A 19,332-nucleotide genomic window follows, 5' to 3' on the forward strand; every position below is an offset into this window, starting at 1 on the left:
GATTTACACATTAGGCACTGGTTACACCAGTGTCATGTGGACTACAGTTACGATAATTTTCTTTTGTCATTTTTCCTTTACTTATTCTGATGAAGGTCACTGGAACATGGTGAGCTGGCCTGATCAAGATTCCCTGTCCTTAGCAGCTTTTTGCAAAACCTCCTGAGGAATTCTTAGAAGCTCCCTGGCCAAGTGAAAGATGTAATCCCTCCAGGGTGTACCCCTTGGTCTTTATCTCAATGGGCCATGTCTTGAAAACCTTCCATGAAGGTGACAAAAGAACATTTGATTCCTATATATTTGCCCAAACTACTTTAACTGAACTCCAAGGTTCTGCCAATATTGCTGTGATCCTCACCCTATCACAAGAGAGTGATCCCAAAAATCCTAAGCAGGGACATAATTTCAGGTGCTTATACTTCCAAACTCCTTTCAGTTGATACCCACAGCCTGTGACAATGGGATAGGAATGTAGATTGACTGGTGAATCGAAAGCTTCATCCAAGGAATTAACTCCCGCTTCACTGTCTTGATTCATTACAGTGTCAACAAAACTGCTACATCAGTTTGTTTGTTAATCTCATGATCACCTCTTCCCTCACCTGTGAACAAGACCCAAGGTACTACTCCACTTGATGCAGCTGGTCACCTCTTAAATGAGCAGTATATATCACTCTTTTCAAGGAGAGCACCGTGACCTCAAATTTGGAAGTTTGTGATTCTCCTCCTCCAATCCAACTGTTTAAGTGTATGCCAGAGGGGACAGAATTCACTGCAAAAGTCCGTGGTGCAATTCTTCTGGCTCTACCCCGTCTCAGGCAGCCGCAGCCACTGGGTTTCAACAGCATCCCCAATTCAGGCCATCCCACCTTTACTGTGAATAACTTGGGTAAAATACTGCCTACCATTTCAGAGTCATTAAATAATTTGGCACAACCTCTTTAAGGTAATTTTAAAGTCAATCTTTATGACTTTGCCAAACACAGGAGTTAAATCTGAGCATAGTTGTAGCTTCTGCCTAACATTTCCATCTTCCTCATTCTGGTACTTGCACATCAGCTGTAGAGCATACTACATATACTGTAAATTCAACTGTTTTTAAAAAAACAATTGACTGACATTCTGCATAGGCAGTAAAAATAAACAGTCAGTTCTTCCTGTTAAGAGTAAGCATGTTTGGTTGAGTCTCAAATTAGTGTTTTGATGCAAAAATTGACTTCAGTTGGGTTGGGCAATGCATGCAAAAAATCTTATATTTTTTAGCATTTTAGTAACTGCAATTCCACCTTCTACTATAAAAAGATTTCTCAGCAAGTTTTTCTTAATGTTTAAAATGTTATGGTTTTATATAAATGAAAGCTGCAAACGGACATTTAATGCTCAAAAATATCAGAAGAGGTTACTGTAAATATAAAAACAAGAAACAGAAAATATTTGCTCAGTTTTAATCAAAGTGTAAAATCCTCTGGGGAGATTTTCAGTGACCTCCCTGAAAGCCCAAAATAAAAATTGTAGGATGTCCCTGAAAATAAATTTTTGTATTGGTCTTATAAATCACTGTGTGCAATTTACAGGGTTTGCAAGAAAATAGACTAAAACAAGAATTTGGAAAAAGTAATTCTTAGGGATTTTCCTTTTATTTCAGCCTGCTTTACTCTTGAAATTACATATGTCTGCAGAGTGACATTAAAAATGTTTGCGCTCTGAAAGTAAATAAAGAAAAGAAAAAAAGTTCTGTGCTTTTTAGCGCTGAGACAGTGGTTGACTATATCTCCTCCATGGCTGACTGGCTGTTCACAATGTCAATGTAAATAAAAATCACCAATTGGCTCCAAGCATCACGCTCCCCACTAGAAAGCTTTCAGGCAGTCTTATTGTTTTCAGGAAGCACAGATAGAGATTCCTGTGCTATGCATCTTGGCTGTTAGTGTGTTTTTTGGAAAAAGACTAATACAGCAACAGAGGGGATTGGCCAAGTTATCCCTTACTCAGAACCCCAATCTGAGATGTCACTGTGACTCACTAGTGCGCCACACAAATTAGCAAGTAAAGGTGACTTTTCTTTTATAGTATTTTGTTTATAGGCATATAAGTATATGTAGCAAGGGTCAGGACATAGACCACAGAACCTTGGGTGGCACATGATTGCCTTGGCTAATTTTTACTTCATATTAGTGACGAGCTATCAATTTAAGGGAAATTAAATTTGTTTCCCTTAGTGAAAATAATTGTGAAATGATACCATTAAGCGTCTAATCAAGTTTGTCATGCACAAAGTTTGAATCGGAAGAGGGCAGGTATATTTATGGTGCTGCAATGCTCACAGGCTCAGATTGCCCATGGTTTCTTGCTTTTTTAGGTAGCTTACTAACTTAATGACCACTCACCGTTGCTACTGTGAAGCTGGTCATTTGCATTATGAAGTGCCAGCTCATTCTATGGGTCACTGATCCTCAGGCTAAAGCAACTTGCTAGGCTTTTTTTTTTCTTCTTCAGCAAGTCGTTTGCACATATAGTAAGAAAAGGCAAAATATGTGCTAACAAGCCACAATAAAACAAGTGAAGTTATTTATTTTTTTTTTATAAACAAATCTCATGTTTCCCACGGTACATGGGTAGAGCAGCTAATTATTTCTAAATCCTGCACAGGCAATTGTATCATACATTAACAATGTCTTACAATGACAATGTGAACTTTTAATACATCACATAGCCCTATTGCTTGTACATTTTGGATTTACTTTAAAAAAAATCAAATTGTCAGTAGCAAAGAAATGTCAACTGAAAGTTTTGTTGCTGTTGAATCCTGCATCGGCACTACTACAGCAAGTCAACTGGTAGCTTTTCCTGTCCTACATAAAAGTGCACGTGTCATGAAAAGTGGCCATTTGAAAACTGCGTGTGATGCGACTTGTATAGTTAAAATATGTATATCCTAAGTAATAGCATTAAGTAGAACTAATTGTGTTTTCCATAGTGCCAGGGTAAGTTTAGACGGTTCACTCAGTAAAAAGAATATTAACAGTACCTCCCATTTTACCATGGTATATTTCACACATTGGTTTAAGTGTTGCATAGTGTTATGCAGTTCAAACTTTCATCAAAAGGAAACTGCAGATCCTATGAAAAACTATTTACACATTCTTTGAATCTGTCCCTGTTGATGACCTGAATTGGTACTGTCTTTTGCAGTGTTATTTGTGATCAACTTGTCATGGGCCGCTTTCATATGAAACGATACGGCTAATACCGTTTTTATACAGTTAATTGAGATTCTTCACGAACGGGGGATGTCTCATGAAGCCTTTTATATTATTCCCATTCTTTGCAGCAGTTAACAATTTTGATAAATTGATTTCTTGTTGAACTGTCTTTAACTGCCAGCAACTTTTGATGTATTTTACAAATCACTGTTTCATGTTTAGTTTTTTTTTTTAGTTTCATAAAGAAATAGACATCCATGTGAGCAAAGTTTAGCCCCATCAGATTGTTTTTATTCATTTTTCAAACTCCTCATGCTTCATCAATAGCATGAAATCCACATTATGGGTGCTGCAACATAATCTTGACAACAAATGAGATTATTCAGGCAAATTTACGATTGATAATGCAACATGCCTTTTCTCAAGTATAATAACATTGATATAAACACTACTTTTCACCTCTGCAGCTTCTGTCCAAATAGCAAGTCCAACACACATACATCTTGGTAAAACTGAGACTGGGCTTACAAGATACAATAACTATCGTATCAGTAGCAGCCAACATTGATTAAAAGAGAGATATGTATTAGGTCCAGTGCACTTTAGTAATATGCCACAGTATTGAAACTGCTTGCTGAATACTACCTAGTAAAGTATCTATCCATCCATCCATCCATCTTGCCAGGTTTACATCACCTGTGTGGTAATTTTTCAATATACATATCAATGAAAACAGTACTTGTTTTTGCATGTCTTGAATGTCAGTGAGAGTAAAAAAAAAAGTTACAAATTGATTTAGCTGTGATACAATACTCCTAGGACAATCTCAAAGCCAAATGAGAGCAAACCTTGCTGGCTGCTCCACCGCCTGTTGCTTCTTTGTCAAATGAGCTGCTGTTGGAGAAAGTGAAGACATTTAATCTAAACAATGTAAAGGAAAAATCCATGACTGTTGCTGTAGTAAGCAGGATTTCCAAAAAACAAGTATGACACACCATATAAAGAGCCAATAGTATATAATATCTTTATTTGATCCGTCCGTTCCTAAAGCTAATCTAACAGACCAAAAATATTTTAGGGAAAAAATGCTTATATGATTTAAGTACTGTTCATTCAAGTTATCGGTAATATAGAAACTAAAGTGTAATTTGAATTAAAAAAATTTTTTATATTTGTATTGGAATTGACAGATGTGACACAGGAAGGATCAATTGTCAAAAATGACCTATAATTTTCTCATCAATGCATTTGAATTGGTATGTATCCTTGGTGACTCTTCAGCTTCTCTGTAATAAAAGATCTCCTATACAAGAATGTGAAAATAAGAACCATGAGCATCCTTAACAGTCAATAGAATGGCAGTGCAACAACAGCCACTTTTCTCTGTTGGGTGTTAATTGAAGGTGGAACTTGGGGAGAGAAGACTGATGTGCACTATCTTCTTTTTATATAAAAATAAACAAACCATTAGGTTGCTGGGCAAATAAATGCAAAATATACATACTCTTGCTCCAGCAGCTTCTTTAATGCAATAAGAGGGATATAAAAACTATAAAAAAATCTGTTTATTCTATTAGCCATTTTAAGGACACTCGGTATACATTTAATGAATGCTTCTGGGCCCCACAGCATTAGAATGGACAAACATTGGTCTTTTTTACAGAAGCACTGAATAACAGAATTAACATTGACAAAACATTGGTTCTCGAGTGTATGCATTTTCCCTACTGACACTTTCTTCAGTTCTTACTGAAATGCTAAATGTACTCCAGCCTATGCCTAGAGGGCTTACATTTTGTATTTAACAGCAGGGTGGATTTTTTTCTCTCATGTAGCAAAAAATGGAGGATTTTAATGTAAGGTTTAGAAAGAATGATGTACAATCACAATAGGGTACTGCATATATCTACATAATTTATTCCATGATGATTTCTGTGCAATAGCTGAAAATAATTAGTAAATAATACTATCAACATTATAATATCAAAGATATATAAATCGGTGAACATTATAGTAATGCATTGTGCTTAACCACAATAACTGAACAACTGTGTTTGTCTCAGGTCAAAGTGATGTTACAATATGTGTTTAGTTGACCATTCAGATAAATTAGCTAAATAAACACAAAATGTAAAATGGGCTCTACCTTTCCATCCATTATTTCAAATTTCTGTAAAACTATTATGTGTGGCTGTGTGATATCTTAAACTTAAGGTTCAGATGTTTGGTATATTTTGCTGGACTAAAGCCAATGTCACCTTATGACTTTTAGTCATGGGGCATTTTCAGACTTGCTAACTGCAGTTACTGTCTCCAGCCCATGTTCAAGCAACTGAAAATCAATATTAGATACTGTATCATTAGTATAAAATATTTTGGCCTTTAATTCCAAAGTAGCATCACAGCCAAGTCACTTGAGAATATACGCAGAGTTAAAGGTTTGAAACCCCAGCTCCTGAAATTTATTTTTTAATAAACTCACCATTATAAAATAGACAGAGGAGTCAAATGGTTTGACTTTTGTCTCAGTTTTTACCTTCTACAAATATAAATCCTTTTACATTCATAGGATGAATAAAAAGAATCACTTTCCTAATCAGAACCATATATGTGAAACAGCAGTCAAATTTGCTGTCATTTTTAATTTCCTCATTTGCCAACCATGCAGTGCTACTAGTTAAAATGTCTGAAACTCAAAAGAGGGTTGTTCACCTCATTGTGCTCATAAATTGAACATAAATTATGTTTTTATTTCTGAATTTGCACCATGTGTATTTTCTAGACTCGTAAGAAGACATCAGGGTCTCAAAGAAATGGTTCAGGTTGTGTTTTTTTTTCTTTTTTTTTTTAGTTTTTTGGACAGATATTTAAATAGAAAAAAATATGTTGGTGTTCAGACCTTTTTCAGGTTCCCTACCACCTGGTACCAGTGTTTACTAGGTTGGCTTGAAATGTATGAACAAAAAAAATCCTGGTCTGTTAATTAGAAATGTTAAATTGGAAGTTCACTTGGTTCTATGAGTGAAAAGGGGTAAAGTCTAAAAAACCAGGAAAAAGATGTATTGTTTTCTCACACAAAACGATGATTAGTCATATTGGTGATGCACTGGCTCCTTCACTGAATTAACTCTGTGGTTTCAGCATTCTGTAGAATTAAGAAAAAATTCAATAATTTAGCCTGTAAATTGTCCTCTCTAAAGAGAATACCTGCTTTCATATTTTAATTCGCTACTTTTTAAAAACATCAACATTTTTTCTTTTCAAACTGTGCCGTTTGCTTTTTGAGACTATGTCTATGACTACAATAATAAACAGTGCTTATAAATCACAAAAATCTGTTTTGTGCTGTTGTTTTCTTCTTCAGGGTTGACTAAATTCATTTTTGATATTTAAGCTATCTGTTGCTGTTGTACTGTAAGAAAATCTGTATTATCTTAGAAACTGAAGAATTAACTATTCATTTAGGAAGTGTCTTAAGTGAATAATTAGTACCAAAGAAAGTCTTTAGGTGAGAGCAATTAGGAAGATAAAATTCTAATTCTGTGCAGACGGTGTAAATGATGATGCTAGCATCACAAATTAACATTACCTTCATATTCGTCACTGCTCTGTCAAAAAAGGAACCAATAAGGAGGACCATGGTGAAGCAGAGAACATATTTGTTAATGTTATTTTAACAAAACAATTCAATAACACATTGCTCAGATTTTTATACTGTAGTTTACACCACAGAATAATACAGACTGATACAATTTGTTCTAATAAAAACAAACATATTAGTGAGAATAATTAAAATTGCTTTGTCTGCTCTGCTGTTTTCTAAGAGTCCACTTCTGTTGCTGAATTTCTTAGAGGAAACTAATTCAAAGAATATTACAGCAGAAATAAAATAGGAAAATTTTGGAGCATTGCTTAATTTCTCAGACATTCTTTTCATTTTCAGTGTATAGGTTCCTTGAACTTCTGCTTCAGGCAACTGCAATGGTCCCAAGAATACTGCCAATGGCAGAATGACTGGCATTGTATTGTGTTGTGTTTTTAGATGAGACCCTGTTAAATTTATTTTTACATGATAGCTAAATTCATGTTACAGTTTCCCCCGCAGGCAAATAAAAGTTCTGTCTATCCATGTATGGAGGCACTGTGGCAAAAGGCTTCCAGGGGCATGCATTTTGCAGATCCATACAGTCCCAGCACCAGGTGTAATGGTGTGGATGCCTTTGGGTCCCACTCCTGTTCCTGCTTCAGTTTTTACATCCTGTTGCTTTTCTGTGCTCAGCTATTAGAGATTCAGAATAGCATCTTAACTAGTGAAGCATGGGGCCACAAGAATAAAACTTATGAAAAGCTAGTTTTGAAAGATCTGCAGTACATTTAATGTATGTATATTTAATGCAACACTCATTGTGAATTCCTTCTCTGTTGATTTCTATTACTCATGGTGGTTCCATTGCTTAAAACCTCTTGTATATTTTTTTTCATGTCTTTTCAGTGATGTTCTTGCATTGCCCATCTTCAAGCAGGAAGAATCAAATCTACCACCAGACGATGAAAACAAAATCCTGCCCTTTCAATATGTATTGTGTGCTGCCACATCACCAGCAGTGAAGCTGCATGATGAGACGCTTACCTACCTCAATCAAGGTGGGGTTTGTAAAGATATATTGTCTAGCCATTACACCGTAACCCCATGTGAGTTGCACCTTTGTGGTTTTTTTCCCCCATTGTGAAATGGAAATTGTAGAACACAAAATAAGTAACCATACAACAGATGTATTTTACCTCAACAGTAACATTGGTACTGAGAAGAAGGAAGAAAGAAAACTGATCTTTGAATGTGTGATAAGATCAAGGAGTCTACAACAGTTATGCTATTGAAGCAGGTGTCATGTTGTCTTTTAAGTAGATGGCTTAAATATTTGGTACTTTGGTGCCTTATGAAATCTGTTTTATGTTTTAGCCTTTTCTGAATTTTTTTTCGCTCAACTCTTATGATTTACAGTTTTTTATTTAAATAGTAAATATGTATAGCTTGTTTTATATTTATAGCGTTAAAAAAAACAGACTTAACTAGGTCATTATTGCTTTTAGAAATAAACAAATAGACATTGCTCACAAAGTAACTTTTTTATCATTTTAAAAGTCTTTAAATGCCAACATGTACACTGTTGTGTTACAACTTCAATGTGTAATTTACAGAAATGTATTACAAACCTTATAGTTAATATATATAGTTAATAGTATTATTACATAACATATTGTTTTTCTAGTAAGGACATCCATGTCTGTACCCTTCAGCGTCTTTCGGTAGCTCGTCTAGCATGTGATTGAACATGAGGCTATTCAGTAGTGCTTTTATCTGCTCTGAGTACCTTATTTTTATCATAGCTTTGAATTAAGTTGGAATTGTGGCAGCCATGTTTTAAAATCTTATGAACAAGCTGTTTTTATGGCATACTTGCCCAAAGTCATTTTTAATCGAAAGGTATAAATCATTTCATCAATACTGAGTGTAGGGCAGGAACAAATTCTGAATTGAAAGCTACTTCATTACAAAATACACTTGTGAACATACATTAATTTGCTCCAGAAATATTCTGAATGGTCAGTTAACCTTACCATAACATTTTTTCAAATGTGGGAAGAAGCTGGACTAAATGAAAACTTGGCATAAAATACACCTTGGGTTACTTCAGTGGCAGTAGAGGCTTTAGACATTTAATAATTTGCCAGATTGTCATCCTACACAAAATTAGATACAGAAGATGTTTATGGTATTATATGTTTATAAAAATGTCATTTTGTTTCCTTTTTTTTTTAGATATAGAGTAATCCCTCCTTGATCGCGGGGGTTGCGTTCAAGATCCCCCCATCCCCCCACCCCCCGCGATAGGTGAAAATCTGCGAAGTAGAAACCATATGTTTGTATGGTTATTTTTATATATTTTAAGCCCTTATAAACTCTCCCACACTGTTTATAAATATTCCCCGCACAGTTATACAGCATAATCCCTTTGTATTCTCTTAGATATTAGGTAAGATTCATTGAAATTATGTATATAAACACACTGTTTATATACAGTAAAACCTAAATATTATTTTAAAGATATCGAGTGTCTCCGATATCACACATGTTACAGTCATTACAATAGACAGGCCACCAGCAATAAATACGTACAATGCAAGAAAAATAGTATACAGTAAATGTGTGTACAGTGACACTAAACGTACGTACATGTACTAAGTACTGTAAGTAAAAAGTTAATTATGGTTACTCGCCAACAATGACACGATGACTTGTCCGATAACAATGAGTTTAATTTTACTACACAACAAAGGACAGCGTTACAGCCCTTCTAAAGGAGCCACTTCAGGCGATTGTTTAGCACCGCAGTTGTTCTTCTTCTGGCAGTCTTCAATCCAAATCCCTAAAGCAGATTCCATCCAGATTACTGCCTTTTTACATCCACTTACAACTCGTTTTGCACCCTGGTTAAAAGGAAACTGCGGCTGTAGATCTTATATTCCTTTCCTACTTTTTAAATAAAAAGAATCGTAGCCTCATTGATGCCATAAAGGCGTCCTACAGTGGTGTAGCTTTTCCCTTCCTTTAGCATATCCCAAACGTTTACCTTTTCGACAATCGTTAACATCTTCCATTGGAGCTTGGGCACGGCCCCTGAAGCAGCAGCAGGAGCAGATCGTTTTGGAGCCATAATGAAGGGCTTGACTATGCACAAAGATAAACACAAAAGAGCACAAAAGTTAACTCTTTACACAGCGAAACACGTTGATGCTGAATGAGCGAGACGAGACTTCCTGGTTAACACTGCATTCAGCACACAGGAACTTAACTGCGTGCTCTGATTGGTTAGCTTCTCAGTCAGGAGAACTTAATTGCGTGCTCTGATTGGTTAGCTTCTGAGTCATCTGCCAATAGCGTCCCTTGTATGAAATCAACTGGGCAAACCAACTGAGGAAGCATGAACAGGAAGTAAAAAGACACATTGTCCGCAGAACCCGCAAAGCAGCAAAAATCTGCGTTATATATTTAGTTATGCTTACATATAAAATCCGCGATAGAGTGAAGCTGCGAAAGTCGAAGTGCGATATAGCGAGGTATTACTGTATACTTCAAATGAGAATTTTGGTTATTAATAAAGCCATTCATCAAGTACCATGTAGATGTTTCTATGTTTGTCAATGCATATGCTGTATAGCATAATTTTATATTATGTAGAAGCAGATATAAATATTTGCTGAAATGAAGAAAACAATTCATTTATTTGAACTTTTTTTGACACAGGCACATGTGCATGCATTTGTATGTGTATGAACTTCTCCAAATTAAGTCATATTTCAGGATTTGATTTAATTCAGTTTTCATTTTTGCATGCAATGTTGCCATCCTTTATCCAATTATTGAGAAATCATAGAGCTTTGACTGCACTAAGCAAATACAGTAGGTGTGACAGACTAAATTTCCTCCATTTTTTTTTACAACCTCTCATGTCTTAATCACTATATGACTATTAAGAGACTCATCTCTTAATCCATCTTCTGCCACATCCAGTCTATATGTTAAAGTAGTTTTTGTCTGTTGCAGGCCAATCATATGAAATCCGAATGCTGGACAACAGAAAGATGGGGGAACTTCCAGAAATCACTGGGAAACTAGTAAAGGTGAGACCTTGTTGATGTCCTCATACAGGTGGATTTCTCAATAAAATAATTTTATATATATACATAGATATATTTGCAGCTGGAGATCCACAAAGGGAGAAAATGAATCACATATCAAAAGTAGTTTTTTTTTATTCATGAGCTTTCATCCCCTGCCAGGGGTCTTCATCAGAGGATAATGCTTAGACTTGCAAGAATCAAAGGGAATATATAGCAAAAAATTATGGGGGGAGGGTATTGGGTGTAAACTTTTGTTTATTATGAATATGTTCTTCTTAAGTTTGCATTTGCTGGATTTATGTCCAAGTTTCTGTTGATGGCATTCTCATTTGATAAGAATGCTCTCTGGCACTTTTCGTACTGGCCTTGAATTTCACTTGTACATTGTCCTAGTTAAATGTATGTCCTGTTGATTTAGTATGCGTATAGATCAATGATAGTGAGTCCTTTCTTCTGATGACGTTGCGGTGTTCCTGTATACGTGTTGCGATTCTTTTTGAAGTTTGTCTAATGTATACCGCTGAGCACGAACTGCATGGAATGCTGTACACTGCATTTCGTGTTTCTGCTGTCGGTTTGTGTGCTATTCTGACGCCTGACTTGGCCAGGATGCGCGCTGCACCTTCAGACACCTTGTGGTGATAAGGAAGTGAGTGCCAGGTGGTGTGGGGGTTCTGATTCAAGTCAATTGTTTGCTGAGTTTTCTGGCGTCTTCTGTGTAAGCTTCGATTAATGAATGTTTTTGAGTATCCGTTTGAAGTGAAAAGATGGAAGAGATAGCGTCTCTCATTCATTTTTGTTTTCTTCGTATTACAATGGGTGTGCACTCTTCTGAATAGAGTTTTAATACAGCTCCGTTTATGAGATATCGAGTGGTTGCTGGTGAAGTGTAATATTTTGTCTGCATAGCATTCTTTACGGTAAACACTAGTGGTCAGGGTGGCGTCATTATTTCTTTCGATAGATGTCCAGAAAGCTGATGTGTCGGTTAATTTCTTTTTCTATTGTGAATTGGATTGCAGGGGATATTGTGTTGATGTGGTTTTTGAATTCATTGAGCTGATCATTTTTTAGTATGACAAATGTGTCGTCTACGTAGCGTATCCAAATTTTGGGTGTGATATATATATAGATAGATAGATGTGTAGTTTTTATGTTAGATTTTACTTTTATGTTATGTGTAAAACTTGCTAGCAAAGCAGTATAATTTAATGATTAATATACTGTCCAGGTATCCTAAAGCAAAGTCTCCTTCTGTTTGTTCTGTAGTATCATGGTCAGGCTTAATCCTGTACTAACAGTGTAAATGCCTTCTTATTAAACATGTATTATTTGCATGACTAGCTGACTGGCAGCTTGCAGCAGGATTTCTAATGTAAGATGTCTGTGCATGATAGGTGCTTTTATAATGAAGAGTTCTGATGTGTTTTTTCATATGGTTCTAAGGTGACCAAGCAGTGCCTGGTTGTTCCAAAATGATACTGAATGTCCTATAACAGTGTCAGTATCTTAATTTTTTTGCATGCTTTATATATGGTAACATGGTTGTATTTCCAGGTATAGGCAGATAAATTGCTCGAAAGGCTATCTTTAATAGTGCTGTAGTTCCATAAATTGGGGAAGGATTTGAGCAGTTTGACTTATGAGGCACCTTAGAAGGAATGAAAGCAAAACTATTTCTTTTTTTGCTAGCATTGGAGTTTCAGACCTAAGTATTATGGGATGTCTGTTCTGTAAAAAAATTCCCAGCAGATTTTTTTTTTTAAAGTACAGTTTTACAGGAAATTAAGCCAAAGGCAAAATGCGTGAGAAATTCATTTTATGGCATCTATGGTGTTTCATGTTTGTTTTTCCCTTTACTACTTCACATCTGCCTCTGAGCATCTGTTTTATATTTATGTAATTTTACCTTTTATTGCATTTAATTTTCTGCTCTCCTGGCTCAGTTTTTTATTCACTAAACTGCTTCATCACTTGCTAGTTACATGATTTACAGTACCATATTAAAATAAATTGTACTTAATTCTTTTAATTTGCTTTCTTCTATGTAAAGTAATATAAATGCACCTCATATCAGCATATTTTGAAGAAAACACCAAATATTTTTGTTATTCATGTAGGTTTATAGGATCTTTCCATGTGTGCGTAATACAGTGAAATTCTTGTTTTCATGTGCTAATCAACATGCAACATATTTTTTTTTTGTTTAAAGGAAATCAGAATTTTACCAAGTGTATGATTCCATGACTCCCCCAAACTACCTTTTTCTCATTTCTCCTACTTTTGCCACAGAGCTGCCTCCTCTGATGCACTGTGTTAACAGCATTTCATGATTATCCTTTTATTTGAGCATTGTGACATTATTGACTATACTTACTTACTATATTTCATGTCCCTTCTAGAGTATTATTCGAGTGGTGTTTCATGATCGGCGTTTGCAGTACACAGAACACCAGCAACTTGAGGGTTGGAAGTGGAACCGACCCGGAGACCGTATCCTTGACCTAGGTAGTATTAATTTATTTGCCATGTAAAATAAGACTTTAATTTGAATCTAAGTGCGTTATAATAAGATTGCTGTAGTATACGTTAAGTTATTTGAAATTATAGATTAAATTTTACTTTGTAACGTCAATGGTGAGGAATTTGTTTTGATGAAGGTCATATTTAGCTTTTTAAGAAATAGTTGTGGCCAGTAAAGCAAAACCACCATGTGGTAATGCAAAGTATTGTCCTGATCTCCTACTGCTGATCTAGACAAATGAAAGGTTTCTACTATTTTATTTGTGCCTCCAAATTAGATGTTTAAAATTGTACTCCATTCTGCTTTTCTTTTTAAGATATTCCAATGTCTGTAGGAATGATTGACCCCCGTGCCAATCCAACACAGTTGAATACTGTGGAGTTTCTGTGGGACCCTTCAAAACGGACATCAGTTTTCATACAGGTCAGTTGCTGCCAGACATTTTTAATTGCTATGTTATCCCTCTGTGTGAGTCTGTAACTTCCAAGCTCAACTTTGCAGAAGTCGTTTTCTGTTAAAGGTTTATCTCCCTAACATTCTTCTATGAATAAACTGTTTTGCAGGGAGTATGCTTCTAAATGAATAATTTTGTTCCCATTGCATACACAGGTAGAATGCCATTTAAACCTGTTTTCATCTTTTACTATTATATTTTTTAACAGTATGCAAAAGCCATTTAAACCTGTTTTCATCTTTTACTATTATATTTTTTAACAGTATGCAAAAGTAATTTTTGTTTTGTTTGATTTGTGTTCTGCAATATTTTACACAAATATTTGGACAGTGAAAGAGAAATTGCTGTTTGAGCTGCATACTAGTAATGCACTGGGTACTGTACCTGGTATTTACAAAAGTGCCTGACATAATGCGCTGGAACATGATGCTATGTACTAGGCTCCTCAGGAGAGATAAAAGGCTTAAATCAGTTATTTCTTTTTGTTACCATAAATAATTGTACAAAATAATTGCAAATTACTATCCGTTTAGATCTGACGAATCTGTCGAGCTCAGGTTAATTGTGGGCCAAAACACTTTACATTCTGGGCAGTGTTGGAAGTATATCAAGAAATGACTACTGCTACATTTTCTGTGCAAACAAGACACAGTTTTGTTTCTGCTCATGACAGTTGTATATTCTGCCTCATGTCTGTCATTCTAAACTTTTTTTTTTTGCTCTTTATTAACTTTGCTTGGACATTGCAGCAGGTTAGGATAGCTACCAGCAGAAACAGTGTTAAAATCAGCACTGAGTGAAAAAAATACATCAGCACATAAACTCAAGGAAAAGCTTCAGTTTGGACAAAGGCAAGAATTTGTAGATAAAACAATGTACATTCATCTATACCTGTTTTAATAATGTGCATCACATTTGGATGGCACTTGACCCCATGGAAAAAACGGAGCATGACGTGCTGGTAATAAATCACACAGACCAAATTCAGAACTGTTCAAAAACAGATAGCAAGCACATTTAACATGAGTGGAAATCCAAATGTGTTTTGTATCTACATACGTCAGTTAAGATAGAGGAAAACATAAAAGAATCGTGTTGGGCAGTAACAGCAGTCAGCTAAGCTGTGTAAAGGTGGCCAACCCTGATATTAGTGCAGCTGTAAAATGCTAGCTCAGTGGTTTGTTAAGCTGTTCTACCATATTCTTCACGAGATTGTCAATTGCTTAGCATCATAGTTAAAACACTAAAGATCTTTATGGCATTGTAGCATGATGCTATCTTTTCCATTTTTCGTATTGGTTCCATATGAATTGCCAGTTTCTATTCTAACTACAAGTTAGTAATTACAGTTTGCTATACTGCAAAGATAAACCTGTGTGGACAGTGGAAACGCACTTTAATGCTAGGTGTAAATGTAAAGGGATTAAACTATATATGAGAACAATCTATATGTGAAACAAATGGTAAAAAGGAACACTAACAGGCCATTATTGGCCATATGTAACGTGTCCTGAATATTAATGAAGCATCCTGCTTAAATGTGGCAATATACAGCTCACTGGCCTTGAGTATGACACCCATGGTTTAAATTGTCTATTCATCAGTTTTCCAATGTGCTTCTTACACAACTACTGGAACCAGAGGCTATGATGATAGCATGGGGAGCCATGTAAAAACCTATGCATAATGGAACACCAGTTAATTTTTGTACTGTGCTATGTCTGTGCTACTGTCTCTCATTAAACTAATCTAAAAACTCATCTTTAGGTAATGGGAAATCTAAAATAACTGCGCCCGGACTTGGAAAGACAACCATGGTTCATGGATCTCTGAAGAACCAACCACTGTTGTATTTTGACTCCCTGCTATAAAATACTAAGCTAAATTGACGTCAATGACGATAAGTTTACAGAAAACCACATCAATATAATAACAGTAATTGCATTTCCTATAATTTGCTCTGAAATAGTGTAGCCACTTTATGAAAGATTCTTGATTTTTATGCTCCTCTTCTCCATTAAGTAGACCATCTCTTCCAAACAGACCAGTGTTTTGTTTTTTTCCCCATCCACCATAATTGTCTCTTAAATTACTTTCACAGTTTTGGACAGTGTGCTTTTAACCATGTTAGCTTTTGTGTGCTTGGTATTTCTAATGCAATTTTTGCTCAGGTGCAATGGATCAGTCCAATTTCAATTCAATTCTTTCAATGCTTGTATGTGCCCCTGCAGACAGTGAACATAATCAAAGAAAAAACCCACACATAATAAATAAATTAATTTAATAAGTAAATAAATAAATAAAACCAGAATCCTAGGAATAAATAGAGACAGTGGCAGAAGTATATGTGCAAGTAGCAGTGGAGGTGACACAAGGTTACTGATTGTTCATGAGTCTGATTGCAGTTGGGTAGAAACCGTTCGTGAACCTGGAGGTGCACATCCGAATGGACTTTAGTCGTTTCCCCTATGGGAGGAAGCTGGAAAGTGACAGTGCAGGATGGCTGGGGTCCCGCCTGATACGGTTCACTTTCCTGAGACATGGATCGCAGGGAGCTGTGTGCCCGTAATCGGCTGTGCTGTATTCACCACACTCTGCAGAGCTCTGCAGTCCTGAACTGAGCAGTTGCTGTACCAGGATGTGATGCATCCTGTCAGGATGGATTCCACAGTACACCTGTTGAATCTGTACAGGTTTACGGGGGACATCCCACAAAAACGTGTCCATCGCTTACAATTTATTCAAAATTCTGCTGCCACGATAATAACCTGCTATTCTAAATCCACTGAACATACTACACCTATTCTCTCTCAACTTCATTGGCTCCCTGTTAACTACAGAATACAATACTAAATACCGCTCCTACAGACTGACACTCGTCTCGCTCACTCTGATTCTCATCTGCAGCTGTACTTTCTGTACCACACATCAGACTCTGTGCTATGGAGCTCCTCAACTCGGGAATTCTCTTCTCTCTCATATACATCAGCTCGACTCAATAACACATTTTAAAACTACCCTCAAAATTTATCTTTTCAAACTGGCATACCAATTGTGAATTTTGCACTGTTACTGCCAGTTATCTTTGTTTGTTTGCTAATTATTGCTATTTGATTGAGCAACGGTGGACACGGAAGTAGGATTAGAGATGGCAGGCGGGCGTAACTTTGTCGTGCGTATCCCATGGTCTTAGAGTTAGTGAGCGGGGCTCTGTGAGTTGGCGGGCGTGGCGCTCTGCCTTGCTTGCCCGTAGAGTTGGCGGGCGGGTGTGGCTTTCTGTCTTGCGTGTGCTCTCTGTCTTGCTTGCGCTCACTGTCTTGCATGCCTTTAGTGAATTATATATATATATATATATATATATATATATATATATATATATATATAGATGATTCTGGTTTATACATGAGTGCAATATTTCTCAAAAAGAAAGGATTTGCTATTCTCCTAACATTATATCATTTTATACCTGCTAACTGTTAAGTGAGATCAGTAACCAAAATCTATTTACCTCCTTCGTGTCTGAATAGGTTCACTGCATCAGCACAGAATTCACCATGAGGAAGCATGGTGGTGAAAAGGGTGTTCCATTTCGCATCCAGATTGATACCTTCAAAGAAAATGAAAATGGAGAATATACAGAACACCTGCACTCAGCAAGCTGCCAGATCAAAGTGTTCAAGGTTAGAGACTCTGGGTTGCTTATATGGACTTGCTTATTAATGCTAGGTGTTCATGGCAAAAATATATTGGTAGCATGTGACTCTTATTTGACAGGAGGCCTTTTCGTCCCATACAGGCTCTCTGATAATTGTCTTGAGTGTATCCAGATTTGCAAGTTGTGTGTATGCTACACATATCCCAAGTAGTGTGGGTTTATGCAGATTGGCTAATTGCCCATAAAATTCCTTTCAATCCGAGATTCTTTTGTTCTTGGTAACCATAAGAGTGAAATCCATTTTTCTTTTATTATGTTACACTTGGGGTCATTCCCAGCATCTTTATTGATCTTATAACCCATTTATTTTTCACATCACAATCCCGAATCATTTGCTTTTTACCCGAACAATTAACTTCTCTTAACTTTAAACTCATCTGCATCTTCCACAGTAAAACTAGTATATTGTTTAGGCCAAACTAAATTCATTTGATTTAAATTGCAAGGTTTATAACTTGTAAATCAAAACTATAATACCTTTGCTCAGAATTTTTTTTTTTCTTCTTTTCTCTCGCCCCACCCCCAAAGCCTTCTGTTTATTTGTTTTTTACGTTAATTCTCTGCAGCCCAAAGGTGCAGACAGAAAACAGAAAACTGACCGTGAGAAAATGGAGAAGAGAACGCCTCAGGAAAAGGAGAAGTACCAGCCTTCTTATGAGACAACCATCTTGACAGAGGTGGGGTGAAGGATGAGCAGTTTTCATGATTAATTTTTTGACTAGAGAAGCAACAAGACCTTCTTCAAAAACAAAGGATTCCCACTTATCTACTTTTGGCTTGGGCTGAAAAGAGAGGGTAAAAATATGCAATGTGAGACTACTCCACAAACTTTACATTATGTGTAGGAGAGCATAGTTCTATGACTGGGGTGGTTCATTTGTAGGTCTTTTAGTGCTTTTAATGCATCTGTAGTGAAGGAATGTCTGTTCATGTCATTTTTTTCCTATTTGCAGTGCTCCCCTTGGCCAGAGATCTCTTATGTTAACAATACACCTTCTCCAGGGTTCAACAGCTCTCATAGTAGTTTCACAGTTGGAGAAGGGTATGCATTCTATTTTTTTCCTCCTTTCCTCATTATCTTGTTTATTAATCATTTCCGGAAACATTGATGTCATTTGTCTATAATTACATATGGCAGTACCACATGTTTCCAGTATTCAAGTTTGCTTTGTCAATTGATTGCAGAGAACTATAACTTGAACAACAGGTAACAATTTTGGGTAACATTTTGAGAATGATTTTGTTCCAGCAGAGTTGGCCTTTTTGAATGGAAAATTCACTGTCATTTTCATTGTGAGACATAAACAAGGATACCAAAGAATGTGCTGCCTTCTATTTATGCATATTTTTAAAGTTTGCTTAATAAGGTACTGGCCAACTTAAGTTATTCAGCAGAATATTTGTTTTTCTTTATTTACTTGCAGTACATACTGCAATAACGCTAATAAAAGTTTTTAAATATTACCAAATGTACAATAATTATGTGCTTGTGAATAACCTTGGGATGTCTTTGACTAAAAAAAGAGGGATATCAAATAACATAGTGGTTGTTGATGTCCTGTTGTCAAGACTGCAGAATGTTGGGTAAAGTGCCAACACCATATTAGGGATGCATCTGGAAGATTTTTTTTTTTAAACATCCAACCCCTGCAATGAAAAGTGGAATAGACTAGACTAGAGTAGACTAATGGAATAGATATAAACTGATTAATTGCAATTTCAGTCATGTCTTTTTTCCTCTTAGAGCCTCTCT

The 19,332-nt window shown here is 36.0% G+C and overlaps 1 protein-coding gene across 2 annotated transcripts in view; it reads left to right on the top strand.

The window, feature by feature from the left end:
• Positions 1-19,332, top strand: part of tfcp2 (transcription factor CP2) — a 101,923-nt gene that overhangs the window by 47,619 nt on the left and 34,972 nt on the right. For both annotated transcript variants that reach the window (XM_039746794.1, XM_039746795.1), the window contains exons 2-8: positions 7,696-7,847; positions 10,810-10,886; positions 13,289-13,394; positions 13,727-13,833; positions 17,392-17,544; positions 18,146-18,256; positions 18,533-18,621. In XM_039746794.1, the coding sequence (XP_039602728.1) occupies positions 7,696-7,847; positions 10,810-10,886; positions 13,289-13,394; positions 13,727-13,833; positions 17,392-17,544; positions 18,146-18,256; positions 18,533-18,621 (795 nt within the window). The remainder of the gene's footprint in view (positions 1-7,695; positions 7,848-10,809; positions 10,887-13,288; positions 13,395-13,726; positions 13,834-17,391; positions 17,545-18,145; positions 18,257-18,532; positions 18,622-19,332) is intronic.

Source organism: Polypterus senegalus, chromosome 3, assembly GCF_016835505.1.
Source record: "Polypterus senegalus isolate Bchr_013 chromosome 3, ASM1683550v1, whole genome shotgun sequence".
NCBI lineage: Eukaryota > Metazoa > Chordata > Cladistia > Polypteriformes > Polypteridae > Polypterus > Polypterus senegalus.